This window comes from Nyctereutes procyonoides, unplaced genomic scaffold (assembly GCF_905146905.1).
Source record: "Nyctereutes procyonoides isolate TBG_1078 unplaced genomic scaffold, NYPRO_anot_genome, whole genome shotgun sequence".
NCBI lineage: Eukaryota > Metazoa > Chordata > Mammalia > Carnivora > Canidae > Nyctereutes > Nyctereutes procyonoides.
This window is the reverse complement of record NW_026575140.1, coordinates 48,473,532-48,488,505: the sequence shown is the minus strand read 5'-3', so window position 1 is coordinate 48,488,505 and position 14,974 is coordinate 48,473,532. Positions and strand designations below refer to the sequence as shown.

Below are 14,974 nucleotides of genomic sequence, written 5' to 3'. Positions count from 1 at the left end.
GCCCCTTCATCTCTCAAGTCACTTGTTTTCTGGTTTCCCCTGTTAAGATGTCATAGATGTCCCCAATCCTAAACTCTGTCTTTTCTTGCACAAATCTATCTTGTGTGAGTTTTATTTGCATGACCCTGAACTTAAAGAGGGCAGAGGAAATTTTTGCCTCTCCAACAGACTAAAGGGTAGTATTTTTTTTTTTAAGATGTTAGTAAAGCACAAAGGAAGTTCCTTAAAAACAAAAGCAAAAAAAACAAACAAACAAACAAAAAAAAAAACAAAAGCAAATTCACACATAACCACCCCACCCTGTCATCAGTATTGGGATCTTTTGTATTCCCTCAGGGGCCTCACACAAGCAGACCATATATTCAGATTTTTCTCTAGTATGCAGACAGTCTTAATTACTTTCAATGGGCTGCATGATTAGTTATGCTGATGCAAGATAATTTATCAAGACCTACCCTCTGCTCAGCCATTCAGACTTTTCTAATATTCTGCATTCAAAATAACACTATTGGGATCCCCAGGTGGCTCAGCGGTTTAGTGCCTGCCTTTGGCCCAGGGTGTGATCCTGGAGTCCTGGGATCGAGTCCCACATCGAGTCCCACATCGGGCTCCCTGCATGGAGCCTGCTTCTCCCTCTGCCTATGTCTCTGCCTCTCTCTCTCTCTCTGTCTCTCATGAATAATAAATAAAATCTTTAAAAAAAATAACACTATTAGTGAATAACTTACACAGAGTGTTTTGCTTGTGTTAAACTTTTCTCCAAGATATATTACTGAGTGAATGAATGGAATTCTCTCAAATGGAAGAACTGAGCCTTTTCATAGTTCCTGCTATGATCACACAGACTGCTTCTAGAAGGCTCTACTGGGCAGCCTGGGTGGCTCAGCGGTTTAGCGCCACTTTCAGCCCAGGGCATGATCCTGGAGACCCAGGATCAAGTCCCACGTCGGGCTCCCTGCATGGAGCCTGCTTCTCCCTCTGCCTGTGTCTCTGCCTCTCTCTTTCTGGGTCTCTCATGAATAAATAAATAAATAATCTTTAAAAAATAATAATAGAAGGCTCTACTATCTACAGCACTACCAGAAATGCACTTGTTATGACCGGGCCAGAGAAGGTATTAGTCAATTTTTGGCAACTTAAAAAATCAAAGAGAGAAGAGGCAATTCTCAGTTGAAAAACAATACATGGAGTTAGCCCTAGAAGCAAAGAGGGAAGTGACAAAGAGGGGCAAGCCCACTTACTGGGGATCTCCAGGCTAGGGTGGATGGCAGCTACACTCCTGACCATGGGCGGGGAATGCCGTCCATCCACCAGGTCCGACTCGGCGTCCTGTGCTTCTCCGTGAATCACCGCGATTCCCAGTCGCAGGCGCTCCGCGAAAGACTGTGCCCTGAGGGAGAGCATGAGACACAGTTCAGAAAGCACAGAGCCCCTGTCTCCTGATTTTCACAGCAGAAACATTCCAGAACACAAATCCAGTGTGGTTTCCAAAAGGATTAATGAAAAGAGACAGGAAATAATCTTCGCGTCTTCGGGTCCAGGACAAAGCATGGAGACCCCAGGTGATAAGCATGTCCCTCTGGCAATGGGCACCAGTGGCCCGGTGGCAGCTGGCCCGGTCTGCATTCAGCCGGCCAGCTGAGCCTGCACTAGTTAACTCCACTAAGCCTAAACCACGGCTTCCTTGCTTGTAATCACTAAACCACCTCGCCACCTACCCAATAGTGACAACCAACCACGGGAGACAAAGAGCACTAAATACTCATCAAAGTCATAAGCATCAATGTTAATGTTTTATCAAGATATAAGTGAGACACAATAAATTGTACATATTTAAACCGTACAATCTCATAAGCTCTGATGGACGCATATATCCATGTCACCATTAGCATGATGAAGACGATCAAAATATTGATCACCATCAGACGTGTCCTTGTAACCTCTCCTTCCAGCACCTGGCAACTCATAATCTGCTTTCTGTCACCAGAATTTGGCCTTTTCTAGAATTTCATTAGTGGCATCGGAGTATGTAGTCATTTCTTGTCTTACTTTGCTCACTAAGGATAACATTTTGGAGATTCATCCACATCATATGGCACATCAAGAGATTATCCCTCCACATTGCAACAGCCCACTATTTGGGGCCACCACAGTTTGTTCATTTATTCGATAAATTTCTGAGACGTTTCCAATATTGAACCATGACAAAACAGCTTTGAACACTTATGTGCAAATCTCCGCACGGACTCACACTTTCTTTTCTCTTGGGTAAACACTAAGGAGTAGAATGGCTGGATCACAGGGTAGGCATGTATCTAACTCTCTAAAAAAAAAAAACAAACTGTTTTTACAAAGTGGTTATACCTTTTACATCCCCCTGAGCCGCACACGGGGTTCCACTATTTTCATGTTCTCATTGACATGTGGTGTGGCCCATTATTTCAAATGCTATCCGTTCTCATGGGGTGTAGTGCCACCTCACTGTGGTTTCCATTTGAATTTTCCTCTTAAAAAATGGTGCTGAACATTTTTCATGTGCTTATTTGCCATTCGAATACATACTTTGGTCAAGGGTCTGCTTATTTTTTGCCAATTTTTTAGTTGGGTTGTTAGTTCTCTGAGTTTTGTGGGCTCCTGGGTGGCTTAGTTGGTTAAGCATCTGACTTTGGCTCAGGTCATGATCTCACTCAGGATCCTGGGGTTGAGCCCCACGTTGGGCTCCCCACTGAGTGGGGAATCTGCTTATCTCTGTCTGTTCCTCCCATCCACTCATGTACACATGCTCCCCTCTCTAATAAATAAATAAAATCTTTTTTTTAAACCCCCCCCCCAAAAAAAACCCTAGGTTTGGGGAATTCTTTATATATTCTGAATAGAAGTTCTCTTTTTTAAAGTTTACTTATTTATTTAAGATTTTTATTTACTTATTCAGAGAGACACAGAGAGAGAGAGGCAGAGACAGAGGCAGAGGGAGAAGCAGGCTCCCCAGGGGACTTGATCCCAGGACCCCTGGATCATGATCTGAGCCAAAGGCAGATGCTCAACCATAGTTTGGGGCCACCATAGGTGCCCCTAAGTTTATTTAATTTTTAAAGTGATCTCTCCATCCAATGTGGGGCTGGAACTCACGACCCCAAGATTGAGTTGCATGCTCCTACAGCTAAACCAGCCAGGAGCCCCTGAATATAAGTTCTTTATCAGATATGTGCTTTATAAATATTTTCTCCCCATCTATGCCTTCTCCTGTCATCCTCTTAGTAATGTCTTCTGAAGAGGAGTTTTACTTTTGATGATGTCTAATTTAATAATTTTTTCCTTATAAAATGTACTTTTGGTGTCATATTTTAAAAATTTTTGTCCAACCAAAGTCACAAAGATTTTTCTCCCAAGTTTTCCTCTAGAAGTTTTAGTCTTAGGTTTTACATTTAGTTACAGGATTCATTTTTAGTTGATTTTTGTATATGATGTGAAATATGGCTCAAAAAATTATTTTGTACATGAACATCCAATCATTCCAATATCATTCATGAAAAGGATTATTCTTTCTCACTGAGTTGCTTTTGTACCTTTACTGGAAACCAGTATTCTAGATATGCATAGATCTGTTTTTGGAATCTATTCTGTTCCACTGATCTATTTTTCTATCTTTACTCCAATACTACGTAATCATGATTACTTTAGCTTTACAGCTAGTCCTGACTTCAGTGTTAGAGGTCCAACTTTGTTATTCTTTCTCAAAGTCTAAGTAGCACTTACATATATACTCAGTGGATGGACAAGTCCACCTCAATCATATTTGGCCAACACTCAAATCCCATAATCACTGGTATGGAAAACATCCTAAGAAGTGACCAGTGGTTCTACTACCTTCCAGCAAACAACATATAGCTGAATCACTGTGGATCGCTTTCTTCAACCCTTTCATCTGTGAGAGATAATAAATGTTGACCCCCAACCACAGAAGATCAAATGAGGTAACATAGATGTTTTAGTTTCCAGCTGCTATAACAATACCACAGACTGGAGGTGCTTAAACAACAGAAATGTATTTCTCACGGTTCTGGAGGCTAGCAGCCCAGAAGAGGGCACAAGAGAGCTGGTACCTGGTGAGGGCCTGCTTCCGGTTTGCAGACAGCCCTTGCCTCTCATGGTACCCTCACATGGCAGAAAGCAGAGAGCAGAGAGACAGAGCACTATAGCACCAGACTTTCCTCATAAGGGCACTAATCCCAGACATGAGGGTTCCCACCTTCATAACCTAATCACCCCCAAGGCTTCACCTCTTAATACCATTGTATTGGGGGCTAGGATTTCAAGATGAATTTTGGAGGGGACACAAATACAGTCCACCATAGTGACACTACACATAAGCTTCCTGAGGGAATCTTCTCAGGCCTCATCAGACCCGGCACAACAGCTTATCAATAAACATCTAAATGAAAAAAAATTTTTAATAAAATAAATAAAATAAAAATAAATATCTAAATGGAGAAATGACAAATGCTGTCATACAACTGACTCTTAAGACAGGTTTGAACTGCATGGTTCCACTTATAGGTAGATTTTTTTTTCTAATAGTAAGAATAAAGTACGTAACACATATGCCATACAAAATATGTGATAATCAGCTGTTTATGCTCTCAGTAAGGTTCCAGTCAACAGTAGCCCATTAGAAATAAGTTCTGGAGGATCAAAAGTTATGTGTGGATTTTTGAAGGATGGGAGATTGGCACCCCTAAGACACATGTTGCTCAAGAGTCACAAATGCCAAAAAAACTGAGCCAAAGGGGATCCCTGGGTGGCGCAGCGGTTTGGCGCCTGCCTTTGGCTCAGGGCGCGATCCTGGAGACCCGGGATCGAATCCCATATCGGGTTCCCGGTGCATGGAGCCTGCTTCTCCCTCTGCCTATGTCTCTGCCTCTCTCTCTCTCTCTCTCTCTCTGTGACTATCATAAATAAATAAATTTTTAAAAAAATTTAAAAAAAAAACTGAGCCAAAGACTACCACAATGATAAAATCTCGTCAGCAAATGATATTAAATACAAACTGAGTATTACAGAGTTACTAGAAGACTATCCATCTGGGCGAGTCAAAAGAAAATTCATCATATTCTTTTGGTATTTGGTGGGGAAAAAATTTATCAAAATGCACTGCTGTTACTTCTGCTTCTGCTAAGATGGTGTACTCTTCCCACAAAGTAAAACTAAAACCGTGGATATTCTTTATGAAACAAACGTAAAAAGACTAAAGGTGGAAAGGAGAAAACAGACTGACTGGGGATCTTGGGACTGCTGGAACAACAAAGTAGTTAGGTCCTCTGGTCTTTTTGTCTCATTATCACAGACTTGCAGCTGGAGAAGCAGGCAACCCAAAAATGCCAATAGGCACATACCCCCCCCCAAAAAAAGCCTGCTTTTTCTAACCAAAGGATTAAGAAAGGGGCAGCGTCTGAAGTCAGAAAACTTTAACATGGTAACTGCCCTACTCCAACCAACCGCCACAGAAAAAACTGCAGCTACCCACTCCCCAACATGAGCAAAGGTAAAGTACGGAGTCCACACCTCCTCCCTTGCTAAGCTATAATGACAAGCCCCAAGCCCTCCAATGGGGTGGTCTAAGAGAAAGCCAAGTAGGGAGCTGGGACTTTCATCCCTACCAAACGGTAATGATCTTCCAGTGCACAGTGAACCCTGGACTTCCAACCCAACTCAAAAGTAAAGAAGTGCCTTTCCCTCTCCCCTACGATGTGGTGTCAGGGGAGGCCTAGTGGAGTCAGGACTTTCACCAACAGTGGTAACAAGGCCACTCCCCCTTGGTGTCAGTAGAGGATTCACAGGGAGTGTTATTCCCACTTCTGTGTACTTGTGAGCATTTTGATCTGATTCTTACTACAAAGCTACAGTAATCAAAAGTGTGGTACTGACATACAGACAACAGAAGATCGGAGAGTCCAGAAATAAACACAAATATCTATGGCCAAATGACTTTTGACAAGAATGCCAAAGCCATTCAAGGAGGAAAGAACAGTCTTTTCAACAAATGGTGCTGGATGACCAGATAATTATAGGGAAAAGAAGCTGGACCCTGACACCTCCCTCCGTATACAAAAATGAACTCAACATGAATCAACAACCCAAACATAAAAGCTAAAACTAAACCACTGGGCAAAAACACAGGGGTAAAACTTAATGACCTTGGATTTAGCAATGGCTTCCTACATATGATGCCAGAAACAAAAGCAGTAACAATATAGCTAAACCAGACTTCATAAAAATTAAAAACTTCTGTGTGTAGAAGGACATTATTAAGACAGGTAAAAGATAACCTACAGGATGGGGTACAATATTTGCAAATCCCGTATCTGATAAGGATCTAGTATTCAGAATCCTGCAACGCAACCACAAAAAGATAACTCAAAAAATGTGCAAAAGACCTCAACAGACATTTCTCTGAAGATCTAACAATAGCCAATAAGCACGTGAAAAGATGCTCAACATCATTCATCATTAGAGAAGTGCAAATCAAAAGCACATTTAAAGACCACTTCACACTCACCAGGATGGCCATAATAAGAATAAAACATAAAATAAGCACTGATAAGGATGCAGAGAGCCTGGAATCCTTGTACATTCCTGGTGAGAATGTGAAATGATATAGCTGCTACAGTTTAGTGGTCCCTCAAAAATGTAAACAATAGAATTATCACATAGCCAGCACTTTCAAACCTTGGTATACATCCACAAGAAATGAAAACATACACTGACACAGCAACTTGTACACCAATGTTCATAGCAGTACTACTCATAACAGCCAACAATTGGTGGCAACAATTCAAATGTTCTTCAATATACTAATGGATAAACAGTGCGGTATATCCACACAGTAGATAATATTCTGCTGTAAAAAAGGAATGAATGACTGACACATGTTACAGTGTGGATGAACCTTGAAAACACAATGTTAAGTGAAAAAAACCAGACCCAAAAGGCCACATATTATATGATTCCATTTATACACAATGTCTAGAATAGGCAGAGATAGAAAGCCGGTTAGCAGTTGCCTGGGGAGAGAAGGGAATGAAGGGTGATTTCTTAATGGGTACGGGGTGTTCTTCTAGAGCGATGACAAAGCTTTGAAACTAGAGAGAGGTGGTGGTTGCACGACAATGTGAAGACACTAAATGCCAATGAATTGTATACTTTAAAGTGATTAATTAGGGGATCCCTGGGTGGCTCAGCGGTTTAGTGCCTGCCTTTGGCCCAGGGCGCGATCCTGGAGTCCCGGGATCAAGTCCTGCACTGGGCTCCCTCTGCCTGTGTCTCTGCCTCTCTCTCTCTATCATGGATGAATTAAAAAAAAAAAATCTTTAAAGTGATTGTGTTAATCACATAATGTTACGTGATTTTTGCCTTAACAACAACTAAAAGCATGTATACAAGAGAAAAACAAATTACTACATTAAAACTGATCCAGCACCAAAAGGTTTGACATGTTTATACTCCAAAACCAATCACAGTTTACTACGGCTTAACCAAATGGACAATACAGGACCCCGATGATAGAGAATGTTAGAGCTTCTCGAAGGAAGGGTCGTGTGGGTGTAGCCCTGGCTGCACTGGACATGGCAACTTTGTGTTTTTACCACAAGTGCCAGCCTCATTTATTTAATATATTAAATGTCCTTCTTAACTTATAATGGAAAACTACTTACTGTAATACCTTTTAAATCACCAGCTTAATGTCTGCAAGCTCTCCCTCATCCTTCAATATCAACAGCCTTCAGGGTCCAGGACAGAGGCACTGATGCTTTCTTATATTCTGCAAGAACTTCACAGGGATCCAGGAAGCAAAGGCATTCAATGGTAGGACATAATTTTAAAAGAGTTTTTTTTTTTTTAAGATTTTATTTGTTTATTCATGATAGAGAGGGAGAATGGCAGAGAGAGAAGCAGGCTCCATACAAAGAGCCCAATGTGGGACTCGATCCCAGGACTCCGGAATCACGCCCTGAGCTGAAAGCAGACACTCAACCACTGAGCCACCCAGGTGTCCCTTAAAAGAGCTTTTCTAGAGGCTCCTGGGTGGTTCATTTGGTTAAGCGTCTGACTCCTTTTTAATTTTTTTATTTTTAAGCAACTTGATTTTTGGCTCAGGTCATGATCACAGGATCATGAGATGAAGCCCCATACCAGGCCCTGTGTTGGGTGTGGAACCTGCTTAAGATTCTCTCTCTCCCTCTGCCCCTTGCTTCCAATCCTCTTTTTAAAAAAAAAAAAAAAAAAAAAAAAGCTTTTTCAGGAAAAAGCCTTTCTTCCTATATTTGCTTTTGTTCTCTCCCTTCCCAACAAAGTGGCTTCTCCACAAAACACTGGTATATGAAATCCTCTCAACCACAAACCACTTTAAGTAACTGATTCATCAGTTACTCTAGGTTACATGGAACTCTCAGCAGCCCTATCTGTGTGCCTCAGGGTGTTTTTGTTCTAAAAAATGTCACTTTTTTAAAAAATAAAAAATAAAAATAAAATGTCACTTTTTAACACATACTAGTAAGTGGTCTCTCAGCTGGATACAATTCTGTTAATAAATTACTCAGTTCTTGTAATAAAAATAAACAACTATAAAGCATATCCACTGGTTATTTTAAACACCATGGATTTTAAACACCTTGGATTTGAAGATCCAGGAGAGGCTGCCAATCTAGAAGTGAGAGAAACACTAGGTCAGGTTTCTCTATACCTAAATGTCTTTAACTGGTGGTTACATACTGGGACTGAAAAAAAGAGGAAAATAAATCATCATTTTTTAAAATGGAGTCAGCAATCTCTTAAACTATCGCCCATAGAATAAAAATAAGGGACACCAATGAGAAGCACTGAGAATCCAGAACGCCCAGGATCCGATTGGGGATGTGATTCTCCACGTGGACCCAAGGGGTAGTCAGGAGCTCCCACCTACCTCTTGGCTGAGGCTGGAGATTTGGCCACAATCACCGCATTCCTGTAATCTGGAATCTGTGACAGACAAGAGGTCAGGGATTACTCTCCTGTCTCCACAAGGCTACCAACACCCAACACTCACACCAATACCCAACAGTCAATAAAAAGGTTAACTGTCAAATTCCAAATCAGTGCAGTCCATAGAAATGACTACCCGTGTCTCAGTCACAGCATACTGAAGACACCAATTTGTTAAAGGATGACCAAGATGGTGGGGTTAAATAAAGATATAAAGAACCCTTAAGAAAATAACAACAGTATCAGTCTCTACTTTGGAGTCTTCTACTGGTGGACATTTGAAGTGATCTGTGCTGGTGATGATCATTAATTGAAGATATACCCCTTATCAACTTCTAAGAGTTTAGAAGACTCTTAGAAGACAGAACTCTTTTTGAGCCATGCAGTAATTTGTTTCTGACTTCATCCTGGCCATATTTCCAAATTATGTTCCAGACACATCAACACTAAATTACCTGATTTTATTCAATATATCCTTATTGCTTTTCTCACAATTACTCTAGATCACTGAATTTCTATGTAAGCATTAATAACCTTTAGCACCTCATACAATGCCTAGTATGTATTAAATGATACTTAGTGAGTGAACAAAAGATTAATTTGAAGATAGCTCTAATACAGATATATCCAGCATAACCACATGGATTGGATGTCTCTACAGGACAGCCTAATAATTCATCCAATACTATCAGGGAGTAAACTGGCAAAAAATATTCTAATTTAGGTGCTTTTCATATTTTTGCTGGAAGTCTGTCTAAACGGTTTTATGTACTTGTCTTACCAATATCATCAAACAGCACCAAACCCAGCCAAGAGAAGAAGTAACAACAAAGGAAACAGTTAATAAAGCAAATTAAAAGGAGGCTTTAAAAGAAAGGACTCTGAGGTGCCTGGGTGGCACAGGTGGTTGAGCATCTGACTCTTGGTTTCGGCTCAGGTCATGATCTCAGGGTCATGAGATCAAGTCCCACACTGCCTCCATACTGAGCATGAGGTCAGCTTGAGTGTCTCTCTCCCTCCCTCTCTGCACCCTCCCTGACATGCTCCCTGCCTCTAAAATAAATAAATAAATCTTTTTTTTTAAAGGACTTTTTAATAAAAACAAGTCCATTTGGGGGGCACCTGGCTGGTTCAGTTGGTAGAGTATATGACTCTTGATCTCAGGCTCTTGGGCTTGAGCCCCATATCGGGTATAAACTTAAAAAAAAAGAAAAAAAAAAGAAAGTTAAAGAAAAGAAAATACATCTATTTTCTCATCAGGAGCTAAAAAGGGAAATCGTACCCATAAAGAATGAACAACTTGTTAAGAAAAAGAACCAAAAAGAAATCTAGGAGGTTGGAATAATTACAGTCCAAATAAGAAAGTTAGCTGGCTGTCGGGGCCGGTAGAATGGACACAGGTGAACAAACTGAGATCAGGCCAAGAGATTTTCCCACAATGCTGTATAGAAGAATGCAAAACTTGAAAAAAAAAGTTAAACAACAGAAACTAGATCCAAAAATCTCAACATCTAATAGTTCCCAAAGGAAAGAATGAGAAAACAGAAGGGATAAGACACTCAAATCATAGAGGGAAAAAATGCCCAGCGAATGAAAGGGACCCAGTGAGTATCTACTGGAATGAATGGAAACATTCACCCCAGACGCATCATGCTGAAATTTCAAAAACATAGCAGAATAAGGAAACTCCACTAGATGGGGGAAATTCCTGCCCACCCCCAAAAACATACACAAGATGCCTGATCACACTAGAAATCGAGAAAGGAAAAAATTCAAATAACACAATATTGTTTTGGTCATTCGGTTTGCAAAATGAAGAGCCCAGGGCAAGATACTAGTATATGTACTGTTAGTGGGACTATAAATTAATACAGCCCCTTAGGACAACTGAAATTTCCTATAACATTAAATTTTCAGGAAATTGTCATTTTTGCAATGTCCATTAAAGTATTAAAGATAAAAAATAAATAAATAAATAAATAAATAAAGTATTAAAGATAGTTTTCAATCAAGCAATTCCACTTCCTAGTATTTTTTCAGAAAAACACCCACATAAGTAATCAGAAAGGTAAGTACAAGAATTTTCAATGCAGTATTATGATACTTCTTAAGTGTTCTCTACACCCACTGTGGGGATCGAACTCACAACCCCAAGATCAAGAGTTGCATGATCCTCTGACTGAGCTAGCCATGCATGCCTTATGATAATTTTCTTTAAATAAAATATTTCACTTGAAAGAGTAAAAAATTAGAACAATCAAGAGGAAAATAGTTGGAAAAAACAAAACAAAACAAAAAACCTGTGGCTCACTTAAACTTGCACACTAAGCAGTTAAACATGTAGCTATTTAAACTTAAATAAACTTAGAGAAGATGATTCGGCTCTCTGGTCACACTAGCCACATGCGACGAGCAGCTACCATACTGGACAATAGCTCGAACGTTTTCATGATCACAGAAAGCTCTACTGGACATTGCTGATCTAAATTGAGTACTACTATGTAGCAATTATCATCAAAGCAATAAACCTACACATCTTATCATGGAAAGACCTCTACATACCAGCAGAGCAAATGAAAGAATAAGCTGCAGAACAAGGCTATAGGTCAATTGTTTTTAAAAAAAAAAAAAGCACGCACAAATCGGGGGTGGAGGGTGGCTGACTCAGTGGGTAGAGCATGCGACTCTTGATCTTGGGGTCATGACTTAGAGGGAAAAAAAAGCACCCCCAACTCAACATCTATAACTATGTGTGTAGATGAGGAGGCAAAAATAAAGAGAAAGGTCAGAGAGGACAGAGGACACAAAGCAAGCTGGTAACAAGGGTTATCCCTGCAGAGAAGCCCAGGATCAGGCTGGGGGGCTAGGGAAGCCAGGGCTTTACCAACATTGTCAGAATTACTATAGATACACATGCACGTCCCTACACTGCGACTGTCAATGTAAAGTGTCATTTTTCATTTTTTAGAAGAGCACCCCTACTAACAAGTGGAGTGGGAAAAAAACGCCATGGGAGCCAGCTTCCAAACTCTAAAATTTTCCCCTGCGCCATTAAGGGAAAACATCACCAGGACCACTATGGAATCACAAAGAATCAAATGGCGCTATATACACCCCACGCTCCTTTGCTATACAGGCCTATCCTTGTCCCCTGGTTTCTCATTCCCTCCCGTATCTTGTTTCTGTGACAATAGTGGCTTGATACAAAGACATCCAGAAGAACATGGAGGAAAAAACAACAGCAACTCAATCAGAAACAAGATACTCTAGAAGCTCCTACTTAAAAAATTAATGGGATGGGCTCTCTAAACACACCATAGAAATATACTTGTAGCCCTCCTCTTCATCATTTCCTTAAAAACGCCTGGTGCAGATACAGGCACCTGGGTGGCTCAGCTGGTTAAAGAGCAACTCAGTTTTTTTGTTTTTTTTTTTTTTTTTTGCAACTCAGTTTTGGCTCAGGTCAAGATCTCATGGGTCGTGGGATCAACCCCTATGTCGGGCTCCATGCTTAGCAGAGTCTGCTTGCAGATTCTCTCCCTCTGCCCTATATCTCTGCATCCATGCACAAGTGAAGTGCTCTCTAAAATAAATAAATAAATCTTAACAAAATATATACTTGTGGTCTTCCTCTTCATCATTTCCTTAAAAACTCCTGGTGCAGACCAATGATTTCTAGGACTGTCACTGTCATACTTAATCATTTCTTAAAAACATGCACTGTATTTAATCAATACCTGGAACAATTTTGGTCATTTTAGTATCTCTATGATTTGGATTTAAAAAAAAAAAAAGATTTGTTTATTTGACAAAGAGAGAGCATGCACAATTAGGCAGAGTGGCAGGCAAACGGAAAGGGAGAAGGAGACTCTCTGCTGAGCAGGATCCCGGGATCATGACTAGAGCTGAAAGCAGATGGTTAACCGACTGAGCCACCTAGGTGCCCCAATTTAGATGTCTTGAACTCAGTAGTGTCTTATAGCTGCTGTCAGCTCCACAGCAGCTGTGATGTGCCTTTTTTATCTGGTATGGGTGAAGAAGGCCATGGCATTCTTATGGTTCTCATTTCAAATGAGCCATAGGCACTGCTGGTTCTATATGGGCTGGCTTTACCTGCCACTTAAAATGTCTCCAGCAAGAGTTCCCTATAATACAGCATTAAAATCAACAGTTACCATGCACGTCCACAGACCTGGCATATGGGCAGCAGGGTGTACATTTCATACTCTTGAATCCGTCATCGCTGGAGGAAATGGCCTCAAGTCCATATCTTCCTGCAAGGTTTATGGGACCTACCAATGAGGATCCATACCAGCAGGTGGAGGTTGGAAAGGACTGAACCTCAGATGATGCCTACCACACGCACTGCAGCGTAACTGAGGGCAGGAGAAATTACCAAGCTCTCAGGAGAGAGCAGCAAAGCTGCAAGGCAGTGAGCATCCAATTATCTGAACACTCCTTCCATGTGGCAGAAAGCACATAAATTCCAAGGATGACTTGAGAGAAACAGCATGTGAGCTATCAAGTAGGAAGATGTCAGCATCACTCTTGCAGAACAGGATCACTAAATGACACGAAGGCACTGTGTTACACTATCATCCATAGTGTTTTCTTCTTTCCTGACAATCTAAATAACGTAAGCCTTAACTGGTGGCATCTTCAATTCTGTAAGACATGGTCTACTAAGACAAGTATGCAATAAAAGGCAAAACAAACAAAAACCCTTTCAAACAGTGAGCTCCATATTGTATTTCATTTTCGACAGCCTGTATTGATTTATATTTAATTTATATTTATAAAATGTATAATATATGAATGAAGGACAGAGAATTTTATTTTTTTAATTATTTATTTATTTACTTATGATAGTCACAGAGAGAGAAAGAGAGAGAGGCAGAGACATAGGCAGAGGGAGAAGCAGGCTCCATGCACCGGGAGCCCAATGTGGGATTCGATCCCAGGTCTCCAGGATCGCGCCCTGGGCCAAAGGCAGGCGCCAAACCGCTGCGCCACCCAGGGATCCCGACAGAGAATTTTAAAACCACATTTGGTGTTATCACTGATAGCTTGCCATCAAAAACAAAGAACCATTTCCTTTGTCTGCTGAATCATGAAAGGTATAAGAGAGAGTTCAACCCTGAGAGTTCAATTCTTTTCAATAATGAAGCCTAAAAAGGGGTTTTCCTAGGGGAAGGCAGTCTTATACAGAGGTAGAGGCCTACACTTGGGGGCCACAACCAGGGCGGCTCAAGGAGATTGAAGCCTGGCCTCTGGACCAGCATCAATGCCACAGTGCAGACTCAGTAGGCCAACCGGGCACCTCCCAAGAGGCATTACTGCCATTTGTGCCTCAATACGTGAGCACACAACATGCCTGTGCCTTGAGTGGACACATCCTAAAAATTCAGAAGATGTAAACATTAGTCTATAAAAGTCTACACCGACTGCTCTATTTCTCCCAAAGCTGTAGGATCCTTCACATGGACAGTTCTTAACTGGACCATGTTCTCCCACATACCTAAGTCTGTCTCATCCTCTGGGGCTTCTCTCTGGATGGACCCACTTCCCTGCCCTATCAACACACTTGCTGTTGCTCTCCTATCCTTTTTTTTTTTTTTAGATTTTATTTATTTATTCATGAGAGACAGAGAGAGAGAGGCACAGAGACACAGGCAGAGGAGAAGCAGGCTCCATGCAGGGAGCCCAATGTGGGACTCGATCCCGGGACTCCAGGATCACACCCTGGGCCAAAGGCAGGCGCTAAACCGCTGTGCTACTCAGGGATCCCTCTCCTATCCTTTCTATCTCAACTGGGAATCATATTCAGGTAAATTCTATTCTGTATTGTTTCCTGGATTTTTTATAGTCTGTATGCTTCTTGTGTATAACTTTAAAGAAAATAGGCAAACTCTTTTATATTTCTCTCTTTCAAAAATACTTAAATTTATTTTCATTA

The 14,974-nt window shown here is 40.9% G+C and overlaps 1 protein-coding gene across 5 annotated transcripts in view; it reads right to left on the bottom strand.

Moving 5' to 3' along the window:
* Nucleotides 1–14,974, bottom strand: part of PRPSAP2 (phosphoribosyl pyrophosphate synthetase associated protein 2) — a 49,652-nt gene that overhangs the window by 14,329 nt on the left and 20,349 nt on the right. For all 5 annotated transcript variants that reach the window (XM_055307052.1, XM_055307055.1, XM_055307053.1 and 2 more), the window contains 2 exons: nt 8,960–9,015; nt 1,242–1,390 (listed from right to left, as the gene is read on the bottom strand). In XM_055307052.1, the coding sequence (XP_055163027.1) occupies nt 1,242–1,390; nt 8,960–9,015 (205 nt within the window). The remainder of the gene's footprint in view (nt 1–1,241; nt 1,391–8,959; nt 9,016–14,974) is intronic.